Source organism: Boleophthalmus pectinirostris, unplaced genomic scaffold (genome assembly GCF_026225935.1).
Source record: "Boleophthalmus pectinirostris isolate CB_2022bp ecotype Guang Dong unplaced genomic scaffold, ASM2622593v1 HiC_scaffold_22, whole genome shotgun sequence".
Classification (NCBI taxonomy): Eukaryota; Metazoa; Chordata; class Actinopteri; order Gobiiformes; family Gobiidae; genus Boleophthalmus; species Boleophthalmus pectinirostris.
Genome location: NW_026571190.1, coordinates 24399801 through 24423622, shown reverse-complemented (window position 1 = coordinate 24423622; position 23822 = coordinate 24399801). Strand labels below are relative to the sequence as shown.

The 23822-nt window shown below is 35.7% G+C and overlaps 2 protein-coding genes across 9 annotated transcripts in view; one reads left to right on the top strand and one right to left on the bottom strand.

Annotated features, from left to right (window-relative positions):
* Positions 1-912: 912 nt before the first annotated feature.
* On the bottom strand, positions 913-23822 carry sh3d19 (SH3 domain containing 19). 7 transcript variants are annotated; one of them, XM_055157990.1, is made up of 23 exons: positions 23726-23822; positions 15737-15776; positions 15159-15199; positions 15038-15083; positions 13948-14050; positions 13307-13418; positions 11951-12889; positions 10904-10963; positions 10748-10807; positions 10582-10635; positions 9050-9157; positions 8326-8435; positions 6631-6671; positions 5688-5895; positions 5546-5614; positions 4886-5026; positions 4724-4787; positions 4267-4397; positions 4126-4181; positions 3624-3853; positions 2457-2500; positions 2201-2382; positions 913-2074 (listed from the first exon to the last, which is right to left on the bottom strand). In XM_055157990.1, exons 1-23 carry the CDS (start codon positions 23772-23774, stop codon positions 2053-2055), a joined length of 2910 nt encoding a protein of 969 aa, XP_055013965.1. In that variant the 5' UTR covers positions 23775-23822; the 3' UTR covers positions 913-2052. The 7 variants fall into 7 exon arrangements, with proteins under 7 accessions (XP_055013965.1, XP_055013962.1, XP_055013961.1 ...); XM_055157987.1 differs by lacking the exon at positions 23726-23822 and adding an exon at positions 23023-23169 and having other exon boundaries at positions 10748-10804; XM_055157986.1 differs by lacking the exon at positions 23726-23822 and adding an exon at positions 23023-23168.
* The window catches only part of fhip1aa (FHF complex subunit HOOK interacting protein 1Aa), a 32681-nt gene continuing 30131 nt past the window's right edge, over positions 21273-23822 (top strand). Inside the window, exon 1 of one of the 2 annotated variants that reach the window (XM_055157994.1) lies at positions 21273-21426. The gene's annotated coding sequence lies outside the window, so the exon portion shown is untranslated. The remainder of the gene's footprint in view (positions 21427-23822) is intronic. The other variant, XM_020931371.2, reaches the window with a different exon arrangement.

Here is a 23822-nt window from a genome sequence, read left to right as displayed (position 1 = left end):
GAAGTTTGAACAGAACCCTGTTATTGAAAGATGAATCAGAAAAAATGCTGTTGTTACCCAAAAGCCCTACTGTGAAACAGTCCAACCAGAGTAATCACAGGCAAACTCAGCTCTGCTTTAGTTCTGGTTTACTCCTGGTTCAGTACTGGTTCAGCCCTGGTTTCATTCTGGGTTAGTCCTGGTATAGCCCTTGTTCAGTCCTGCTAGAGTCATAGGTTAATCATGGATTATTCCTGGTTTAGTCCTGTAAATTTTTGTATTATGCTGTGTATGCAGTCTTGTCTACAGACAATACTTCTACAAAGCTTTCCATGCTTTCCATGGATTTATTATAATATGGGTATAGAGTGTGGCTAATGGTGGTCAAAAATCCTCTACAGTCAGTCCTGGTTTTGTTCTGGTTCAGTCCTGGTTCAGTCCTGGTTTAGTCCTGGTCTCCTCTTATCAGTCTGAGGTGAGGAGGAATTGTGAAGTGTCCTGAATTAAACATGAGGCGAGGTGTTGATCGGGACAAAGATCAGCGCCAAGAAACACGAGCCATCCCTAAACACAACACTCACAATACTACAGTATACACGATAAGTACAAAGAGATAGTACTACGGATACACACTCACACTGCGGTAGTACACACAGAACAAATGACTGTTTAATGACAAACAAATGTATCTATCAAATATCTCAATAATATAGTAATAATTTAGAATAACACAGGATTATCAGTATGTATATCTCACTGTCAATCACCTTCTTACCTCAACCTCATACACTGTCACTTAAAACTTTGTTAATATATGTGTCATTGCAAAGAGAAAAAATAAAATAAAATAAAGAGACTGTAAACCATTTGTTCAAATACACAAATCCAAATCTGAGCATCAAGAGATTACTTGGAATACAACAAAGATCAATATTGGGACCAAAATATTTTTATTATATATAAATTACATTGTCAGCATAATCAATCTCCACCTCATTTTATTTGCTGATGATACCAACATTTTTTGTTCTGGAAAGGAAATTAAACAACTCCTTGTCACAGTAGAAACAGTAGACTATAAAAAAATTAAAAGATGGTTTGACATAAATAAACTCTCATTGGAACAGGTCTATGACAATACATTTTTTTTTAACAAAAACTGACCATAAATAGTATTGGCAATCTTATGTTATGTATATAAAATTTAAAATGTATGAGCCAGAGGGGGTTAATGAGGCAAAATATTTTGAAAAGATGATCATATGCGGTACAGTTCAGATAACAAAAAGGGCCAGATGATGGTGATGGTCTCATCCCTTTTAAGTGTAAAACTAAACATTATATGAATTCTGATGAGGATCATATTATGTCATAGTTAAGTAAAAAATAATCATAACTAAAACCAGAGAATAAGTACTTTTCTTTTACAGCCATTGCCTCCTTAATTACGCTAGGCAACACAATTGGTGATGATGCCGTACTCCCAGATGGGGGACGGGAGAGTTTTTCCATCTCTCAAACTGAAAACACTCTGTTCCACCTTGCGATGTCAATAATAATGTTAATACAGCAAGCACTGTACTGTATTTTCAAACTCTACACCTTTCATTAGAATCATAATTAATGAATAATTTCTGCCTGTAAGCCTATAACTTCTTTGATTTTTGATGCATCATAAGATAGAGATGTGGACTTTCTGTGACAATTTCAGCTGAAGAAAGAAGGGGAAAAAAAAGATTTAAAAAGGCACCAACTTATTCCAACGTACTGTAGATTGATTGAGAATAAAAATAGCTGTTAACTACCATTTGATGACATCACAAGGTGGAACAGAGCATTTTGAGCTTTGGAGATGTAGACAGCCTAGTAACACAGGATGAAACAAAACAACTCCAGGTATGTTTATGAGAAGGTAACATTATAACATGACTAAAAGCTCACAGGAGTCAGTTTTGTTTATTTCAACCAATGACAAAATACTTTGCATCTGACTGCGATGAGGAGCCGTCTTTGAAGGAGCAAAGTTAAAACAGTGCACTGGCACCACTGCTCACTGCTGCCCTCTTCTGATGACTAGTCAGCCAAGTCTTCCCTGCTGAAGGCATTAACACAAACATAAAGATTTATGTATAATCCACTTTGTACTTTTCAATATCAATTCTATTCCTCAAAGTTTGAAATTTTAGTATCATGACAACACTAAATAGCATTGACTACTCACCTGTTGGAGACAAATGCCCATGGGAATATGCCCTCTTTCCCATTGAGTCTTCCGTTGCTCCACTCTTCATCGAGGTGATGAGTGACGAAGATGCGGTCTCCAGCCTGAAAGGACAGATCTCCCTCTGTGTTCCCAGAGAAATCATACAGAGCAACTACCCACTCCGATCCAGACCGAGGAGACTATGGAATTAACAAGGGATTTAGGTTTATTACATCAAAAAAGGTGAACATCTTAATATAGAAGTGAAGGTTACCTGAGCTGGTGGGGTCACTTGATTTTGTGTAGTTTTAACCATGCCTAAAACATAAAAGTTGTACAAACAACTAGTACAAATATCATAACAATTTTGCAGCAATGCAAATGTACATCAAACCACATCTTTCATGGACAATGACAGTGCTTACAGGTACATTATGTAACTTTTTGGTTGAGGGCCCATCACCTGCTTTTTTCTATGGCTATGTCATTGCTCTGCCTAGAATGCTCCACAGTAAACAGCTAAACAGATTTACCATACATTTATTCAATTACAGGTGGTATTGTAGATCAAAAATATCTAGAAAAACAGGCATTCTCATTGAGAGCGTGAGCGCCTCTCCACATCTGACCTATAACCTGATCTGGTTTGGTCTCCATGAAGATAGAAAGATTTAATGCCATACTGTGAAACATTCCAGACAAAGCAATAACATCTCCATGGAGACAAGCATTTGACAGATCCTTCACCAGAAAAGTTGCAGAGTACACTTTTAAAGGTCAATCACTTGTAGAAAATTGGATGTGAAAACTGCTCCAGTCTATTCCCTAGTGTCTCTTCAGATGTTTACATTTGGACTGTAACTGCAGAAAAAATAAACTGGTAAAATAATGTACTACATGTGGTAAATACCAAATCATAGCCTAAACAAGTTCAGATTTCAAACACATTAGTGAAGTGTATATCTTATGTCTAAATATTTTCACAACTAAGGAGTTGCCCTGTGTGTCAGGGGCCATCTGATAAACAGCTGTTAATGAAATCACAACAAAGGCAGATTCCTGTCGTGCCGCACGGTTGTAATGGACAACAGAGTCACATACAATGAAACTGTCATCAGCACTGGATCATTATTACTGGCTACCATAAAGTCAAAATTGTGTTTCAAGAAGAGAACTCAATTAGAATGGCAAACAAATATTTTAAATATTCCTTGACAATAGATAACTGCACCTTTATTGGTTTACACTGTATTTTTACAATATATAAAACTGAAAAAAATAAATAAAATTAAGAAAGGTATTGTCATATGAGCCATGGTAACCAATAACATTTTGAAACAAAATATATCACAAAAAATTCCGCACTACTCCAAAAATAAAATAAACAAAAATATACAAATGATAAACATTGAGCCCCAAAATATATAATACATTCACGTACCAGGCAGTGCGATCTTGTTGGGCTTTGTGGGCTGTGGGCTGGGTGCTGGTGGCAGGTCTTGGATGATCTCCACAAAGTTGAGGGGGAAGATGCCGCTGAAGTCCCCTAACTGCCCCCGGGCCCAGTCCTGTCCCACGTAGGACTTGAGCTGGATCACGTCCCCCTCAGAGAAGCTCAGCTCGTCACTGTGCTCGCCCTCAAAGTCAAACCTGGCCACGCACCTTGGACCACTGCAACAACCACCGACAGGTAAAGAAACAGGTAATGCTTTCTTATAAAAACATATCTGGAGTTGTGTTTTGTTTAATTCACATATGTTTAACACACAAAGCAAGATTGTATTGTATTGTATACTTTTGAACTCCATTCACTTTCACTAGAATCATTTGGATAATTTTAGCTCTGGAACTGCCAGTCTCTACTGAACTAAAGTTAAATGGTAGCTGTAAACTTTATACCATGGCTTTAAGCTCACATAAATACATGCGGAAAAAAGCAGTACCTAACATTTGAAGAAGGCTTCCTGCCATTTCTTTCGGGGAGTCGTGGTGAGTTTTCCTATATAGAGGACACAATTACTTTATTAGTTTATTTTAATGAAAACATTTTTTATACTCTACTTTGATTGTTGAGAGAACCATACCAGGATTTTGGCATAGTTGATGGGGAAGAATCCTGTGGAGCCTCTGCAGGTCCCTTTGTACCATTCACTGTCCACCTGCTCCACCATAGTCACCACATCTCCTGCTCTTAAATCCAGCTCATCGGGATTCTCTGTAGACAGAATACAAAATGTTCATTCAAAGAGCAAACAATTTCTATGTAATATTCATTTCATTTACACTTAGATAATCAATTTACTAATAAAAAAGTCAGTCTCAAATAACACTGTAGTTGCATGCTTTTTTGTTTAAAATTAAACAACTTTCCATGAAACAGGACCATGAAAGATTAAATGAGCATGTTTTCTTAATCCATTTTGCAATCATGGTGACTACTGAACTTTCCTCCATAGATATCTAGAATTAAGTCTTTGTCCATGCTTTATTAACGCTAAATTAAGGTATAGTTTTTATCAAGTAGCATCTCATTTTCGATACCTGGATTGAAATCAAATAGAGCCTCCACTGTTAATCCATTGCCTGATGCTGTTTGCATACCACCCTGATGAAAACGCAAAAAATAAGTTACCATTTTGTAAGTTAGCAGCTCACTACCACATGGTAGAGCAGAGTAGTACCCATACTGATAATAGAATATACCTGTGTTTCTGAGAGATCTGAGGCTGACACTGGAGTGATGACCTTCATACAAGACCTATGCACCCTTCCTCTCCGGTCTCCCACTTGACACTCATACGTACTGGAGTCTATTGGATTTAGCAGCACGAGGACTTCATTTTTCTATAGCAAATATATGGAAAACAGTTAATGAAATGTTACAAAACAATTAAATGTATTTTGTATTGTATTACTTGTGTTTCAGTCTGATACCAAAATAACTGTTATGTTTTTGATTTTAGTAGAAATTTAAAACAATCCCTCAAATAAGTATTCCAGTGAAAAAGTAGGATACATTTAAAAAATTTGTTTTACCGCTGTGCTCAAATAAAGTACTTGTACTATTTTGTAAAAGTGATATTGGTGCATCCCTAGTATCTATGCTAGTTCATTGTAATATTATATACAACTGTAATAATTGTTGTTGAAAATGCAGCATGAAATAAAAATATATTAATAGATTATGCGTAAAGGTCAAGGGCTGGGACAACAAAATACTGGCACAATTGCTGTTCTCTTCCCAGGTACGATACATAAATATGTGTGTTCCAATTGTAGCTAATAGTTAATGCTAATTTATTATGGTTGGTGTTATGCACTTAGTTCAATGTAAACTAAAGGATACTATTTTTAAAAAATCACCTGAAATGAGAGCTCGCCAGTTCTGCGGCCATCGTAGTCAGTGGATGCAACTCCGTGTGGTACATGAAGCTGAAATGAAAAATCTAAAATCAAAATCTGTGAACAAAATAAACTCTATTATCACTATTAGAACATGTTTTACAGTGTATTTGTTGTAGAGGCAGTGCCCTGGATTAGGCCTAGGGGGCAGTAGTGGGTCTCTCTTTTGGGGCTTCTGTGGTTTAGGTGGAGCGTCCCAGGGAGAGGAGAGGGAGCGACCTGCAGCTTCCATACGTGGAGCAGGAGGTCTGCCTGAACCGGACCTCACCATGGGGGGCCGAGGGGGCAGGGTTTTACTGGTGGTGAGCCTCCTGGGGGAAATATGTTTAATGTTCAATATATGGTTGTTGGAAAAAAAAAAATTCTATATAAAACTGCTAAAAATGCGATTCAAGCCCATCGACAACCATCTTAACCAGTTTTAGGCAATTCTTTCCCCATTTCTATGTTATTATTATTATTATCTTTTTTTTTTTTTTTTAGTATATATATTTTTTTTTATCAGACAAAGAGGGTTTCCACAAACATGCATGTTCCATGGCTGTGAATTATAAAATGACAATGGTGAAAATGATTTTAAAATATTTTTAGGCATAGAATACTACTGACTTCCATGTCTAATTACATTTTTGTGAAATAATCTATATATTTGAAGAGGTTTAAAAACTTAATCTGGAGCTTGTGTAATATAAAGATCAGTAGACAATGTACACCAAATGACAAATTAAGGCAATAGATTACACAATATTATAATTATTTACAATTATTAACATCATTACCAAACAACAGTGAAATCCATTCAGTTTTCATATGGTATAAAAGAGTACCATTCCTCTAGTATGACACACATTAAGAAATTTCACTTTCTAAAAATGCCAATTAATAAGATTTAAAAAAACAAAAAACACTTTTCCATTTAGGGTGACATTTCTGAGTATAGAACTTAATTTAATTTACTGACATCTGATCTTAAAATTTATTCTTGAAATGTATATGTTTTTAGTTCTTATGAGTGTATTATGACCTGAATCTCCACCAGTACTTACCGTGGTGGTAGTGTTGGCTCTGGTGCAGGACTTTGGGACACCTAAAAGTGGACAAAGCACCTTTACAAACAAATATCCACAGCAAAACTCTACTCCACACCACACTGACACTAATACAACCCATAGCTTTCAATAGCAACTCAGGCTACAAGAGCTTCTTTGTTCAGCAGAATGGGAGAACAAGGTAAGCCATGCAAAACTCTGGAACTCTGTAAACTGATATTAGTTTGATGCCTAGGTATGCCCAAATACAGTTCACAGTATTGTGTCTGCAAGTAATAATTATTTTCCTAATAGATTAATATAGCAATGTCTCTTTTGATTATTAGTTAGTAGGCCTTTGAATATGAGCGTTTTACCAAATTTGGTTCAATTAAATTTATATGATGCTTGAGGACATCTTCGAGTATACACTACCAGTCAAAAGTTACTCACCCTCTCATTCAGTGCTTTTTTTCTGCATGTTTACCACTTTCTACATTGTTTATACATACAGACATCCAATATATGCTGCAACATATATATAGAATTATGACACAAAGAAAAAAAAAGTACCTCAACTAAGTATTTTTAGATTTTATATTCAAATGCTGAAAGTGGCCACCCTTTTGCTTAGTTGGTAGTGCTTGGTAGTGTTCCCTAAAATAGTTCTCGCTTCACAACCGAAGTAGGACCAAGTCATCGTTTTGCAAGTCTCAAGTAAGTCTCAAGTCTTTGAGCTCAAGTCCGAGTCAAGTCCCAAGTCAAATACAGGCAAGTCCAAGTCGAGTCTTGAGTCATTGGCCCATAAGTCCAAGTCAAGTCCAAGTCGTCTGCTTTGAGCTTCAAGTCATTTCAAGTCTTTAAACCAAAATACCAAATATAGCTTAGATTTCTGCAATTTATATGAATTTTAAAATAAATTTAACTTTAAAAATCATAGTATATTTAAATATGAGTATTTATAGAGTATATAAAAGTTGTAGATATAAATTTAGTTAATTTTTCCTTTCTAAATGTCTTGACAATATCTTAGTGTGAGTCATTACAGTTAGAATAGAAAGAATTCAGATTTAAAAGTGCTTCTCAAGTCTTCTCAAGTCACAGGCTTCAAGTCCAAGTCAAAAAGTCCTAAGTCTTAGTCCATTTTATCAAGTCGAGTCTCAAGTCCTAAAAAAAGTGACTCAAATCTGACTCGAGTCCAAGTCACGACTTGCAAGTCCCCACCTCTGCTTCACAGGGTCAAGAAATGCCAAGAGTAAAAGCAGGAGCAAAGCACTGATCAAAGCTGACTCTTTTTAGAAATCGAAAAGTTTTGTTTTATTGTGGCTAGATTATTTTTTGCTTACTACATTCCATATGTGTCCATTCATGGTTTTGATGCCTTTAGTGAGAATCTATCATTTAAATAATCATGGAGCTAAAGAAGAAACATACATGAAAAAAGGTGTCAAAACGTCGGACTGGTATTTCAGTGTGCTTATAGTCAAAATAGGTTTTTAATCAAAACCACAAAATTGTACACATTTGCAATTCTAATAATGACTGCTCTGTCTAAATGATCACATCTCATCTCTCAGTACATGTTTTGAATCTGTGCGTAGTCCAGATTATGATCATTCATTTACTAAAGTAGTTGATGATTACTTCAAAAGTCAACAAATTGTGATAAATTAATTATCTTACTTCAGCCAAACAGTATTGCATATAGATTACCTGAGATGGAAAAGAGGTGATTGAATGTCTGTTGACTGGTGGTGCTTTGAGAGCTCCCACGGGCTTCTGGACTGGGAGGGCAGGGGGGCTGTCCTGAAAACCATCTGAAACTAACAACACAGGTACTGAATTACCCCCTTGTCTTTACAGTTAACTTATAATAATAAAAGATTTAACTGAACAGCTTATTTTGAGCAATAAATTAGTGTAATTAAAAAGTAATGTAATAAAAAGCAACTTAATTTCGATACTAGGGAATGGACTTGGAATAGATACTCAAAACTGATTCAATACAACAATGATAATAAAAAACACTCTTTATTTAGACAGTAGAGTGTCATTCTCAGTATTAAACTGTAGCTTCCTTGAAATATAATACCCCCCTCTGAGAATAAGTGAAGAAAGAATAAATGAATGAATGCACATTATTTATTATGTAACTTATGCCAACAGTTTATGTATCGTCATTATAAGCTGTGAAAATAGTAGAACTTGTATTGGTGTTTTCAGATTCGAGAATACAATGATTTCCTTATTGGTCACATTTTACTTTGCCATGAAATATCCAAAAGGAAAACTCACAAATGTGGAACCTGATCTATTCTATCATTGACGAGACCCAAGAACTCACTGTATTTTAATGTCCTCTAAAACCCAGCCAAACAATGAACAAAAGTACGGCACTGAGTTGGAAAAACAAAAAATTTAAAAATCGTTAACTCACATGACCCACTTTTCCTGGGAACGATGATAGTGGTCGGTCTCCGGGTCATACTTTGTCTAGAGCCTGCATAGTTATCCATCTGTGGCTTTGGCTTGACAGCAGTATCATCTGAAATTTAAACAAAGTTATACATTTAAATGATTAAGAAGCAAGGTCAGCCATACACAGAGGTTCACATGTTTTTTCTTCAGTCCCAAGCCTAGATAAACAGGAATGTGTTAGTAAGTCTCTGACATCAAAACAAAATCACCAAAAATAAGTACCACAGACAGTATCACCAGGAAACCATATTAGATACAGAAAATGCAAACGTATCACTGAGAATTGTTCCACCAATGTAAGTAAAATATGCAGGGCTTAAAAAATGGCCTTCTTCTTTACACTAATGGGCCCGTTTCTGTTGTATGCATTAGTCTGTATGTGGACACACTTATGTCTGAAAGTGCATACGATGTAAACTTGCACTAAACCCAAGTTAATATTTGTGTATTTTTACAGTGGTAAGATGTATGGGCTGCAACTTGTTTATACTGGCCAAATAACATGGGGACAATATATTAATAACCAAGCTCCTGCATATTATACCTTTAAGATGAACTTCTGTTGATTGATAGATAGACTGAAATGTTAATGCTTTGTCTGGAATATTCCACATTATAGCTTTAAACTGATCGGTGTTGTATTTATTCAGTTACATTTGTTTTATTGCCAAAATATTCCTGTCACCTCTTCACAGCTCTGACCTGGAAATGAACTCAGCAACTTCATCTGTTTTTTTGGGTAGAAATATATATTTTAAATGCCATATTATAAAATATTCAAGGCAAAGCAAGAACATCTCCATGGAGACCCTCCAATAAAAAAGTTACATGGCGCATCTTTAAAATGTTGTTTCCTCATCCCAAACATACCTGGAGTTGTGTTTTATTTCATTCACACATGTTTTACACCCAAAACCTGCCTATTTAAGCTCTTCTCTCAAATAGAAAACACTCTGTGCCACCTTATGACGTCATGTGGTAATACAGGAAGTGCGCCACTGTGTTATTAAACTCCATTCATCTGCACTAGAGTCATTTGGAAGATTTCAACCCTGGAATCACCAATCTCTACTGACTAAAGGCAAAAGGAGCTGTTAACTTGAATATTACCACTTCATGACATCGCTAGGTGGAACAGAGCATTTGAGCTTTGGAGATGGGAACAAACTAATCATAAATAGTTACTCAAACATGTGTGAATGAAACAAAACACAACTCCAGGTATGTTTTTGAGGAGGTAACAGCATTATAACATGGCTTAAAGCTCAGAAGAATCCTTTTTGTGTAATATAGGACATTTAAATATGAATAATTTTGTCCATCCATCCTCCGTATACTTACCATGATATGACAGTTTATATGTCAATAACACTCACTTGAAGCTTTGGCCTCATGTGTTTTTGGTACACAATCAATGTCAGGATTTTCTGCAGCTTTAATATTTAAATATCAAAAATAATAATCTTGACCATGGTAGATATTAATACTCACTATTTCGCGAATATTCCACATATTCATAGTGGCTGTTTGTAGTTTCAGGAGTTTCTGTGATCATGGATTCATATAATCAAATTTACAAAATATATAGACTAGACCACTGGTTTAAATTTGGGTTTTGAGAATATAAAAAAAAAAAAAAAAACTATTGCTAACTTACGTGATGTATCGTCCTCAAATGTGTATGTGTCTTCAAACTCATATGCACTTTCTGAAGCTACTAAAAAGGGTCACATGTTGGAAATGTTTCATATTATAATGTGTTTATTTCTATGCAATAACTGTAATAACATTATTAGTGTTTGAGATTACTCACTTGATTGTCTGTCCATATACTCGTACTCACTGAATGGTTCGTCACTACTCACTGTGGTCGCTAGAAAATGTAAATGTTAAGTATAGTGAACTATTGATTATTATTGGTTTAAATTAAGTTATTTTATTAATTTTTTTTTTTTTTTAGATATGTGCTGTCACCTAATTTGAACTGGGGCTACACAATATAAGAAATACAATGACAGTATTCTAAACATTAATATTACAAAACTGTGTGCAGTATAAGTTCTCATGGTGCACTTTGAGCTTCTTATACATGTTTTTCCAATGTGTTTTTTTAACTACAAATGGCAAATAAACTAACCTAACCGTGTACCACTCCTGAATGAATGAGGGTTTATTAAATTGATCAATTCAAAATACAATATATACAATACAATACAATACAACAATATAAATTACTTACTAAAATTCAATTTAAAACATGTTCATCTAATTCTCAGAAATATCAGTTACCAGTTATATTTCTTTCCTATGATAGATTTTCATTATAGTATAAATTGTGCAGCCTTAAATTGAACTAAAGTCTCCATCATATTATCTCTCTCATCATCATCATAACATATCAAAACACCACTGAAAATGTGTGAGGACTAAAATACTAATTTTAATTTGGTGGAAATATTCTTGAATTCAACACAATAAAATTACTTTTGTCACAATACAAAAATTTCAAACTTGATTTCAATACAAAGGAACAGACTTGACTTGATTTTATCTTCATGGTATTGGAATCAGTATTTGTTATATGTTAAATCATGATATTTTCTTTAATTTGGTATGATCCATAGTGGTCCATGGGTGTATAATAGTCCATGTGATCTGATACTTGTTCTGATACAGCTCAAGATCATTCTAAATCTATTCAGGAAAGGTTCATTTCTGTCCTGTGAAAGTGACTTTTTTTAGTATCGATAGCTCAAATAAGTATCTACTTTCAAACCAATATTAGCAGTGATTCGTATCTGATTTTTTCTATACTTTTGATAATTGTAGTAGAAATGTATAAAAATAGACAGTCTCTCACCTGCTACATTATCCGTGCTGTCGTACAGTGGCTGTGCTGTGTAGTTGTTGTGGTTGTTTATATTCAGATTGGGTCTGAGTGGCTCTTTAGTTGGCTTAACCGGTGGTGTAGAGGGCCCTTTGGCAAAATCATCATCGTAAATACAATCCTCCCTCGTCAACTTCGGTGGCTTAGACCTATGCTGTGCCAATACTGCATCCAACTCCTCCTTTACAGAATTTGTTTTGCCCAGTGGTTTCTTGGCGGATTTGGGAGCCGGAGTTGGGGGTGAAGATGAGACATTCTCGTAGATGTCGTCAGCGCTAAATTGTGGTTTTACAGAAGGTTTAGCTGCTACCGGGGGTCTTGTTTTCCTCGCCACTGGTTGCGGCTTTATAGGCAGGGAAGCCTCTTCGGCTTGGTTTTCAAATGCCTGTATTCTAGCACGAAGACTATTTGCAGCGCTCATCTCGTCCACATATTCTGTTTCGGCACTAGATTGGTTAAAATTAGCAAGGTTTTCTTCTTTAAAGACTTCCAGTAATTCTTCTAGGTACTTATTGGAAGAGGCTCTGTCCGCTATGCAGTTTGAAGGGTCAGAATTTTCACTTAACTCGACCAAAGTTTGGGGTTCCGCTGGTAGAATAAGCAGCCTTTTGGATTTGATGCGAGGAAGTGGGACAGGATACTGGATAGAACTGGAAGTAGTAGTAGCAGTAGTAGTAGTAGTAGCAGTAAATGCAGTTGTAGTATCAGAACTAGTCTCTGTGCTGCTTGTGTTATTCCAATGAACAGTGACAGATCTGGTGTAGTTTGTCTGTCCAGTTGCGTTACAGCCTGAATCTGGGTTGCTATGGGAACTTGAAAATGTTAAATTCACATTAGTGGGTCCATCTGTGGCAGTGGATGATGTTTTGTTCTTTGGAGCAGATGGTCGTGGTGGTTTGAGGGGTTTTTTACCTGTAGGAAAAACATATATATAAGGAGTATATTCTCTAGGGTAGCAAGATTAATTGCAATCAAATCAAAATAGACATTTCAGTGGATTAGCAATTTTTATTATTTAAAAAATTCATTTCATTTTCTTAATATTCTGAATAAAAACTACTAACCCTGTAGTTCTGGTCTATACAAACTTGTTTTCTTGTATTAGTTTGCCAGTTCATAGGTCAATGTAAGTCTTTTTGTCAATTCTCCTTGATGCATTTACAATGTGAATTTCACAAAATTGCAATTAGATATTTCCCCCCCAAGTCGTTCAGCCTTAATCCTCTCATATTTATGTTGCTTTTGATTCAAAACGAATGTTCCATCAATTAATTTGTTTTGTTATTTGTATGTCGATGAAATTACATATAGATAATGAAATTAGCTCACCAGCAGTTTCGGTAGCAGCGGTAGCAGCAGCAGTAGTAGTAGTTTTGCAGGTCAGGTGACGAGGGGGTGCTACAGGTTTAACAGGGACTTCCTGGGTCTTTTGCCTTGGGACCTGATCAAATTGAAATCAGAAAGAAAAAAAAAGAATTGAGCTTAAAGGTCGCATATTGTGGAATTTTGTAACTCTAAGCTTTAATCCATTTTAGAATGTTGTTACCTCCTCAAAAACACACCTGAGTTGTGTTTTGTTTCATTCACATGTTTGAGTAATCCTGGATTATTATCTGTCCACTTTATGTCATGAGGCGGGAGTGAACAGCTACCTTTTACCTTTAGTTTACTAGACAATTCTAAGACTAAAATAAATGTTAAATGATTCTAGTGAAGGTGTATAGATTTAAAAAATACAGTGAAGCACTTCCTGTATTACCACATGACATCACAAAGTGAAATAGAGTATTTCCTGTTTGAGAGAAGAACTCAGTCTAAATATGCAGGATTTTTCTGATAAACATTGAAACAAAACATAACTACGGGTATGTTTTTGATGAAGAAAGAACATTATAACATAGATCAAAAATAAAGTAATACAGGCCCTTTATTAATGAAACATATTTTCCATAATTAACATAACAACCCACCTGAGGAGGAGGGGTGTGAGGGGCAGAGAAGACCAGAGGATTTCCTGGACTCACCCCACTGCAGTCCAGAGGTTCTGCTGAGAGGATGGTGATCTCTGGACGCCTACAGACACAAGACATGGATATTTTGCACCAGTGAACATCTGAATAAATGGGCTCTGTTCATGTTCTACAAATGACAAAAAAATTACAAAAATATCAAACATTCCCTTCTATATTTAGAATACAAAATATAAGACTATAATTTAATTCAGGTACAAATAACCCTAAAAGACTTGTGAACTGATAACTCAGATAACAGAACTGATAATGTCAACCCAATCTTTTGATTCCTCTGTAAGTGTTTTTGAGAAAGTTAGTGTTTGCTCTGGGAATTAAAAAAACGCCCTTCAGAGGTATGTGTAGAGGCCCGTATACCCATGGGAGGAAATTGTTTTTAAACTAAGTGTAATAGGAAATTAATTATAGTTTAACTTTATTTAGTCTCTGCCCCAGTGTCAGTTGATATCGGCTATCAGCAGATACTTAAAGCCAAAGTATCGATATCAGAACTGAAAAAGCTACACTAGTGCATCCCGATTTGAGTGCATAGTGTTTAATCTGGTTCTATAAGAACAGTATAATGCCTCATGGGCAGCTTTGTTCTGCATCATCATTTAGCTAGAATGTTAAAATCTTATCTTAATTTGTTTGAGATTGACTCCACAGACATGCCATATTCATTTCACGGCATGAAGTCCTTTTAACGGACAATTTGAGGTTGAATAACATCATCATTTTCTGATGCCATTTTGAAAAAGTATTTCCTTTTTCCTTCTACAATAGAATTCTGTCCTCCAGCTCATTTTTAAACTATAGGAATTCTAAAAATACAATACAACAATAGAATGATCTATGACCAGTGCATTTTGAACTGTTGTTCTGACAAAAACAAAAATCAAATATCATATTTAATATATGTTCATGAGAGTGCTCTATGCCAGACCACCATCTCTATTCTCAATACAGGAACATTTCACTTGTGAAAGTACATCTGTGTATTGCTGATTACAAACTAGCTAAATGTTGACCAAAACAACAGAGCAATTACCTTCTATGATTACCTCTGCGGTGCTCGCTCTGAGAGCTCGGTTTGGCTAGGAAGACAAAGAACATTTAAATAAAAAAATATGGTAATGTAAACTATTACCAACTTGTCTAGGCACACTTACTGCGTTTTATCACAGCTTTTATAGATGACAGTGGCCCCTGTCTGTTCAGAAAAGAGAATTACAAATTTGAATGACCCAATTTCACTTATGTTGTGAAATGTTGAGTCAACATGATAAAAATCTAAATTTTAGTCTGTCTAAAAGAAAATCATGATATTCATTTTTGTCCAAATCAAATTGTAAAATAATTATAGTTACACAATAAATACATCATGTCTTAATATATTGTGCTAATTGTGGATTATTAATGTATCATTTTCCCCAGAGAATGTTATGGAAGCTCAGTGTTTACATCCATTTCACCACAGCGACGTTCACTCTCCTGAGAGTAGAGGCTCTTATACAGTGTTAATGAGAGACAAACAGGAGGCTGATGTTAACCCTACAGTCACTTAACCACTATAAATTTGTTTTGGTTTAGTAGCTAGTACAAACATTTCAAACTCAATTTCAATACTAAGGAACAGACTAGATAGATAGACTAGAATACCAATGCCGATACCACAATGATAATACAAAATGTCCTTGAATGTCCTGTCTTTTTCAACTGTATGCACACAATCGATAAGTATTGTTACCTGGCTTGTGTGTGATCTGTCCTCAGCCGATTAGAGGGACCTAAAAAAAGGAGCAATTATCATGAAAGACAAACAAATTAGTGACAGTGAAAAGGGGGAAGGGGGAAGTGGAATACATTTTGCAAATATAAGTGTATTAGGTGATGTATTAGCAAAATTGTCAAAAAGGGATATGTATTATGGGTAAAACATGTACAAAAATATTTAATCCTACTAAATAATCTTATTTCACTGAGAACACTGATGATCTGTAAAAATGTTTTAAAAACCAAAAGGAAAACCAAGTATGAACAAGACAAACTATGTGTAATGAAAATATAATCAGACTGATATAATGAACATTATATATGGGCAAAATGTGAAACATTATATTTAATAGGTTTTGAACAAATTAAAATAAAACTTTATTATTGGATACACTATTTTATACACTGCTTAAAAATATGCTTTATATCATGCTTTCAAATAAGGATATAATGTGATATTTCTTCACTTGAAACATGGGAAAATACTGCAATTTTTAAAAATTTGTTTTAAAAAATACATTCTATTGTATGAAAAAATATTGTGATGTTGAAATTGATATTGCAAGCCTTTTCCTTATCCCTATTCTTCATTCATTCACAATTTAGTTTGATTTGATTTGATTTATTTATTGTATTGTGACAATACCTTTAAATAACTATATACGATACTCCAATTATTAGAAGTCACTGGTTCAGTTACAATAATCATTGTGAACAAGTTATACCAGAACCCAACCCTACAGGACTAACCTAGAGGAACAAGCTGCTCTTCAATAGTGATCTAGTCATCTCTTGCAAGAACGACTAATGACCTAAATATCTGAGGTGGAAATCAAACCTCATATGCAATGGGTAAAATCGAGTAAGGGATATTTTCTATTGATTTATTTTTTTTGTCCTCTTGTCAGTTCAATTTCCAATTCAATAAAAAAAAAAACATTCATACATACTTAAATAATTGTATAAATTTACTTATCATTCATACAGTGGTTCTACTAAACACTTTAAAGCGCTACTATGTCTGCCAAAACAAACCTGAGTTGACATAAGGGTAGGGCCTCTTTTTACACATGTTGTGCATATCATTGTAGTCTACATACATAACTGTAAAATACTGGACTCTACTTTTTGAGAAATCTACTCATTTTCTGCACGTGGAATCCGTCTCATCTTATTTTTAGGTTTAAGAAAGATGATTTCAGTGCCTAATAGGAGCCTTTCTGGTATTATTATCATAGCCTCTAGCCAAATAGACTGAAACTGAGACTTCAGTGTTGCACCTGTTTCACCTTTTAGTTGTTAGCTGTTAGCTTTGAGTTACTATTCAACGACAGTAACTCAGCCCGCTCTCACACTTTTAACACCTGCTCTTTATAAACACTAACTTTATCAAGCCAAGCCATGTTTAAATATGTCATTTTCCTACCTCAAAGCCCAGATATGAGGGAGTTTTAACAGCCAGTTATGTTACAGTTCCAATGTTGCTCTTTCTGCGTCATGGTGCAGACTGAACCAGTGACTGAAAAGTGGCACACAGCTGAGGACAGTGGGTGGGGCTTGGGTATCTGCTCACCTGTGTTTACCTGAGTGGCCAGTCTGTTCACCTGGAATGTGATCATGCAGGATACAGACGGAAACTTCACTACTGCTGAAGGGCAATGGTGTTTCTCAGTTAATCCAAGGTGGGTAGCTACATTTACTTCAGTAACTTTTTAAAGAAATTGAACTTTTCAGAGTGCTTTTCTAGCAGCATACTTTGACTCCTACTCTTGAGTAATATTTTTATTTGCGTAAGAGTGGTGTTGAGTGCTGTTATTCATACATACTTAATTCCACTGTGTTTGTTTAAGTCTTCAGGTGACAATTTATGTTGTACAATACAAAATGATTTGAACATTAGTGTTTCTTTCACTGCTCCTTTAAATATGATTTAGTTCTTCTCATTTTATATCCTCAGATTTTGTGCTTTATTTAATGTTTGTCCTTCTAATTACATTCACTTAAAACAATAAATCAGATGTCCTGACAGCTACAATTACTTATCTTGAGTGGTAGTTTTCCCAAATACTTTTTTACTCTTATATGAGTAAAGTCTTGGCCCACTTTCTACTTCTACTTCTACTAGAAATATTACTTTACTACTCTACACTGTTCTACTCACGTCTGCAAATAACAGATGTGAGAGACATCTCCTGACCAGCTGTTTTGGAATACTGCCTCTGGTTTATTTATACAACTTTTAAATGAATAATTCCCCATTCATTATTATTTACTAGATTCCCTGTATTTAAATTATACTTGATGTCTAGCCTTCAATCTGGTTTAATAATTTTGTAATCAATAATACAACTAGACACTCATTTGTGCAGGTAAAGATAAGATGCTCTTGAGCTGTATCAGAACAAGTATAAAAGTCATGTTAATATAAAAGAAATGTTGAAAATCACATTTATTTTTGAAAGGATCCATGATTTTAGTCTTCACTGTGGTATCAGTATTGAGTTTCGAGTCAAATTTGAGTTTTGAGCATTGTGACAACACTCTTATCAGGGTATTGATGCTACATGCCTGACCAGCTCCCTTTTGGTTTGGGCAGTGCCAGTGAAAAGCACAAGCACATGTGCTGAGGTCAGCTGTTTGGCCCCGTCTGACACATGTGGGCTTTACTCAGCAGCAGCACAACAGGTGGACAACAGCCACCACCGAATCAGTGCACACAGAGGCTTTCAGTCTCAACTTAGCTAATACCTATTTGACTTGTTTTGACTTTGATTGTGTACTTCACGCAAAACAAGGGAATGTTTTCAGTCTCATAAACTACAGGAATACAGAATTGCTTGGCCTAAATCAAACAGGAATGAAACAAAAAACAACTCTAATAGAGCAATGTTCTACCATGAGGGAAAGCACAGATATGCTGGATTTCCTAGTTGTAGCTAATTAAAGGAGCACCATGTATGCTAACTTTTCTGGAGGAGGGTCCACCACTTGCTTATCCCCACTGAGATGTTGGATTGTTCCACAAAATAGCATTAAACATATATTTCTGTTGAGTGCCACCAGACATTAGGCATCTAAATAAAGTACATCCTCTATATATACTGTACAACTATACTCTACTGCAGACAAGAGCACATTCATCACACACAGACAGGAAGGTGGTGTGGGTGATAGGCCTTTCACAATAATGACTATATTGATTTATCTTTCAATATATGAAAGCTGAAACAATGTATTCTTTGCAATAGTGGTGACATTTTTGCTATTATTATTATTTTGATATTAACTTTTAATGATACAGTATATTAAATTTGTTTACTGGGATTATCCTGTTTTGTGTCAGTGGTATAAAGTAGTTAAATATTATTGTTTATTGCAATATTTCTCTTCAGCAATATATCGTGCTTCAAAGTTTGTTATCATGACAGGCCTGGTGGGTGAGGAGAGGGTGTGTGCCCGGATGAGTGGAAAAGTCCTCTCAGAAGGTTACAATGAAAAACAAATAGAGTTCAAACTGTTAGGAAGGGGACAGATTTTGTGTATGACGCTGAACAAACATGATATAATATATTATTATAACATATAAGTGTTTAAGTCAGATCAATTTTGGAGTCAGGATTGCAGGTCTTTGTTGGAAAGTTAAACTATAGATAGAGGATGGGTTTCCTCCGGGCGCTCCGGTTTCCCCCATCAACCCAAAACATGTTACAGGTCTCCAGAACAGTTGATAGTCAAGGTCAGTTAAATACAATCAATCAATCTGTCCAGGGACTACAGGTGGAAATTAGCACTGATGCTACAACCTGATGTACAATGCATCTCTCCTGATAAGGTAAAATGCAAAAATTGTGTGCTGTCCCTGTCTCAAATAAATAAATAAATAAAATAGGTCTAAACTACACAATAAGCTGATAAAACTGTTTTAAATATATAAAAAATAATAATAAAAATAATAAAAAAATAATCATAAGAAAAAGGGAAATACATGTGTACTTTGTTAATATAACACCTTTGTTTTATCTTACCATATCATGAGGTTCAAAATTAGACATATTTCTTGTTTACCATGCAATTAATTAACAATTAAATATCTTAGCATATGTAATATAGACTGTGTATCACTACTGTTTGGTGCAAAAGGTTCCACAATCTGATCAAAAGAGAACAAGATATATTTTGTTGTTGTACAGTTTCTGTAGGCCACTTACTCACGTGTTTTTACATGGAACCAATTCATAATGTCGAATGTCTGCATAGTATATTGATTATAAAAGTGGTTTAGTCTGTTTGCCATCTTTCTTTGTATAAGTTTACTAATCTTGTAGCTACACTAGCGTGACCAGACGTCCCTATTTACCCGGGACAGTCCCAGTTTTGAGCCCTGTGTCCCTTGCCCCAGTGGATTTATCCAAAACCAGTGACTTGTCCCAGTTTTATACAAGAAACGTCCCAGGTTTCTCTATTTATGACCAGTTTGATACGTGTCAACAGTAAAGAGAGGCATAAATTGTCATTTGTATAGGTAAAATACAGAAAAGCATGTTTAAAAATGTCCAATACACAAAGAAAATGTGACTGTACTGACTCACATTAGAACAATTTTCCTTAAATACGCACTTCTCACAATTGTATTATTACCAACCAACCCAAACCAGGGATGTCCCAGTTTTTAATTTTGAAAATCTGGTCGTCTCAAGATACACTAAAGAAGGAAAAGCTATCTCAAGTTTAGTAAAGTAAAATTACTAACCAGTGTTCCGGGTGTCCCCTGTATTTCTGCGCATCTCGTTCTCCTCCTCAGACAACATGCTCCAAACAGCTCTACCAAACGCGCTCAGCTCAGGGGCCAAACATCCATCAGCAGCAAGCCCACTGAAATGCCCGTGGCCCACTTTGCTCCACTTTGTTCAGCAGCGTGGATATGAGGATGGGAGAGGGGGTGTGGTACTGTCTGGATCAACATGTGTCACAAGTTCTGCGCCCTTGACTTTACGTCTAAACTACACACGGCAAACAAAGAGAAAAACTGTCTAAAGTTTCCGGGGATTCGTAACCTTTTCCACTCTGCGACCCAACTTTATTCTCAGTAAAGAGGTAACTTGGGATCCATTCTCATATTAAATGCATTACGCCTGCATTATATGAGGCTACAACAGACGTGTAGTATGCTCATTCTTCCTGCAGATGGCGCCAAGATGCCATTGTTTGCTCGCTTACATAGCAATAACAACTTTTTGGACAAGTATTGAAAATTAAAAAAAAAAAAAAATACAATTGCATTTAAACATAATTAAAAAGAGGTCATAGTTTCCACGTTTGTCTACTGCGCAAAAGCTGCATGAACTAATGTATGCGTTGTGCTGGATACCAAGTAAACGCATAGGAAAATGAGACCCACACCAGATCACTCCACCTCTGAGCTCTCCGCGGGCCTGCCCTTACTGCACAGTGGGAGGAGCTTTCCACCGAGGATCAGTGCGCTTTTTCACCTACGTGCGCCACGGACCAGGTTAAGTCGCTTGGTTACTCGCTTATGTGAACACCAAACGGGGACTACTTTCAAAACAACCTACTCCAACTCGGATTTAAGTTGAATTTCAATGAAAACACTGGCACGGGCGCTCAAACTGCTGTGCGCCTCTGGATCTGACAGTCCAAGTTGAGGTAAGCTGACACAAGAAAGAAAACACCACGTAACTCCACCACGACGCTTTATCTTTTTTTTGCCAGATTTATTCATCTTTAAAGTTTCAATTTAACAGTTTCAATTTAACACTAGGCCTGTTTTCTTAGATACCCATGTGTTACGCGTTGTTGTTATGACAGTTGCTGATTGACATGTGCGAGTGGAGGAGGAGGGGGAACGCTGGGGTGGTCCGTCCGCTTCTGTCACCAGACACGCATGTTAATTGTTTTATTGCTTGGTCATCAGCATAACAAGGGCTATAAATGGACGTGTTAAAGCTAACAGTGGACTGTGATTTGACGTGTCCACTTTGTAACTACTTGTGTGTCTGCAGCAGCAGCAGCACAGGCCTGCTTAGTGACTTGACCCACCCTTTATGGAATCATACCACTCAAATTAACTCCAGACCGTATTCCCAAAACAAGTCTTACCCGCCTGTACTAACCTGCCGTGCCTCCAGCTTACTTCTGATTTAGTGTTGCCCAACATGTATTTCTATAGGGTGGCTACTTGCCCAATCTGCCTATGTGTCAAAAAAGAAAATCAAATAAATTATAGCCTCAGTGCAGGACAAATGACAAGTTATAAATCAATAAAAATAGCCTAATAGAAAAAGAGCTTGTTTTTTCTCTAAAGACGTGGCAGGAAGGCGCAACAGCTAATGCAAATAATGTAAACAGATACAATTAAATAGATACAGAACTCATTGTATCTTCTCACATTTGTCAAATTGTTGCTTTGTTTTTATTTACCTATTTGCCACATAGTTAACTTTTTCTACTTTAGTGATGGACAAACTCAGCAAGTGCTGTCACAAATATGATTATGATTCTAAGGAATAGACTCAATACTCGGGATGTAACAATAACTGAAATATTGTGATATTGTGTCATCAAAAGTCTCACAGTAATATTGTGGGGCATCACAATATATCGAATTACAAGTTCCTTTGCATTTTTTTTTAAATCGTAGCAACAGCTAATAAACATCAAGAAGTACATATCCCATGATTCATTTCAACGCAGACAACATGAAGATGTATGTTTTTTACTTGAACTCTTGGGATTATGATGGAAATAATTCACTCCAAAATTTTCTCAGAGTATTTTAAAAGCAAAAATGTATCCTATCTACAATTATACCAGCCATTTCTAAATATCGCAAGAAATATTGTACCATGAGATGCATATCATGATAATATCGTATCAAGAGATATGGATATTGTTAAATCTCCACTCAATACAGATTCTGAAACCACGATGATAATGGAAAAACACTCTTTATCTAGACAATATCTATCTAGAATGTCATTTTCAGCATCAAATAATAGTACTTTCTTTTATATTATCCTAATCTGTGTGGTCTGATACAGCTCAAGTTCATTCTAAAGCGATTCAGGAAAGATTAATTTCTGTCCTGTGAATGCGACTTTTTTAGTATTGATACCTGTTCAAATGAGTATCTAGTTTCGATACTATTTTTTTTAAAATCAATTAGTTTCTGATGTTCACTACTTTTGACTACCTTAAATTCAGCATATTTCCTTTCTAAATAGCCATAGGATCACAACTGACCTGATTTCCAAGATTTAGGCTTGGTCAGAACAGCCAGTGAACTCCTGAATACCCCCAGAGGAGCAGGGGTAAAGTTACCAGCAAACAGCATCAAAGTTTCATGGCCAGTCCTCTGGTGTCATTCCTGCACAGGTGCCCTCTTTCAGGTCACACAATCAATGTAACTCACAATCAGCTAATATTCACACAGTGCTTAGGTGTGGTTAGCATGGATAGAAACAGATCACAGCAGGACAATGTTTTGGGACCAGAGGAATTCATTTTTCTCTCAGGAAGCCTCACTACTATTGTTGTTTTGAAGTAGTTTTTGTATGATTTTAAGTGTTTACTTCCTATTCTTCTATTGTTGGTGTTGTCGATACTGAATACCAATTCCTATACCACAATAATAATAAAAAACAATTTCTTTAGAAAATAGAATGTAATGTAGGATGCTATTTTGTAAAATTATTGATATTAAAAACCTATTCTGAAAGATGCACGCATTGGGCTTCATTCTTGAAGCATTATTATAAACACATTTTTACTTCTGATACATTTTTGGCATTCACAAAACTTCTGTTCACCAGTCAGGAGCACTAGTAAGAGCAAAGATTCTGTCATTTTAGAATACTCTTACTGTAATAATGGAAAAAAATCTAATAAATTATAAATTATTACAACTTAAGTATAAAAAAATACACACAAACACAGAGCTCATCACCTCTCCCGATGACCAGAGCGCACTCATCTCCATGTGTCCCTGCCTCCATGCAATCCCACCCTTGCTATTGCTGTGACTTTAACGCGACCTGTGGAAA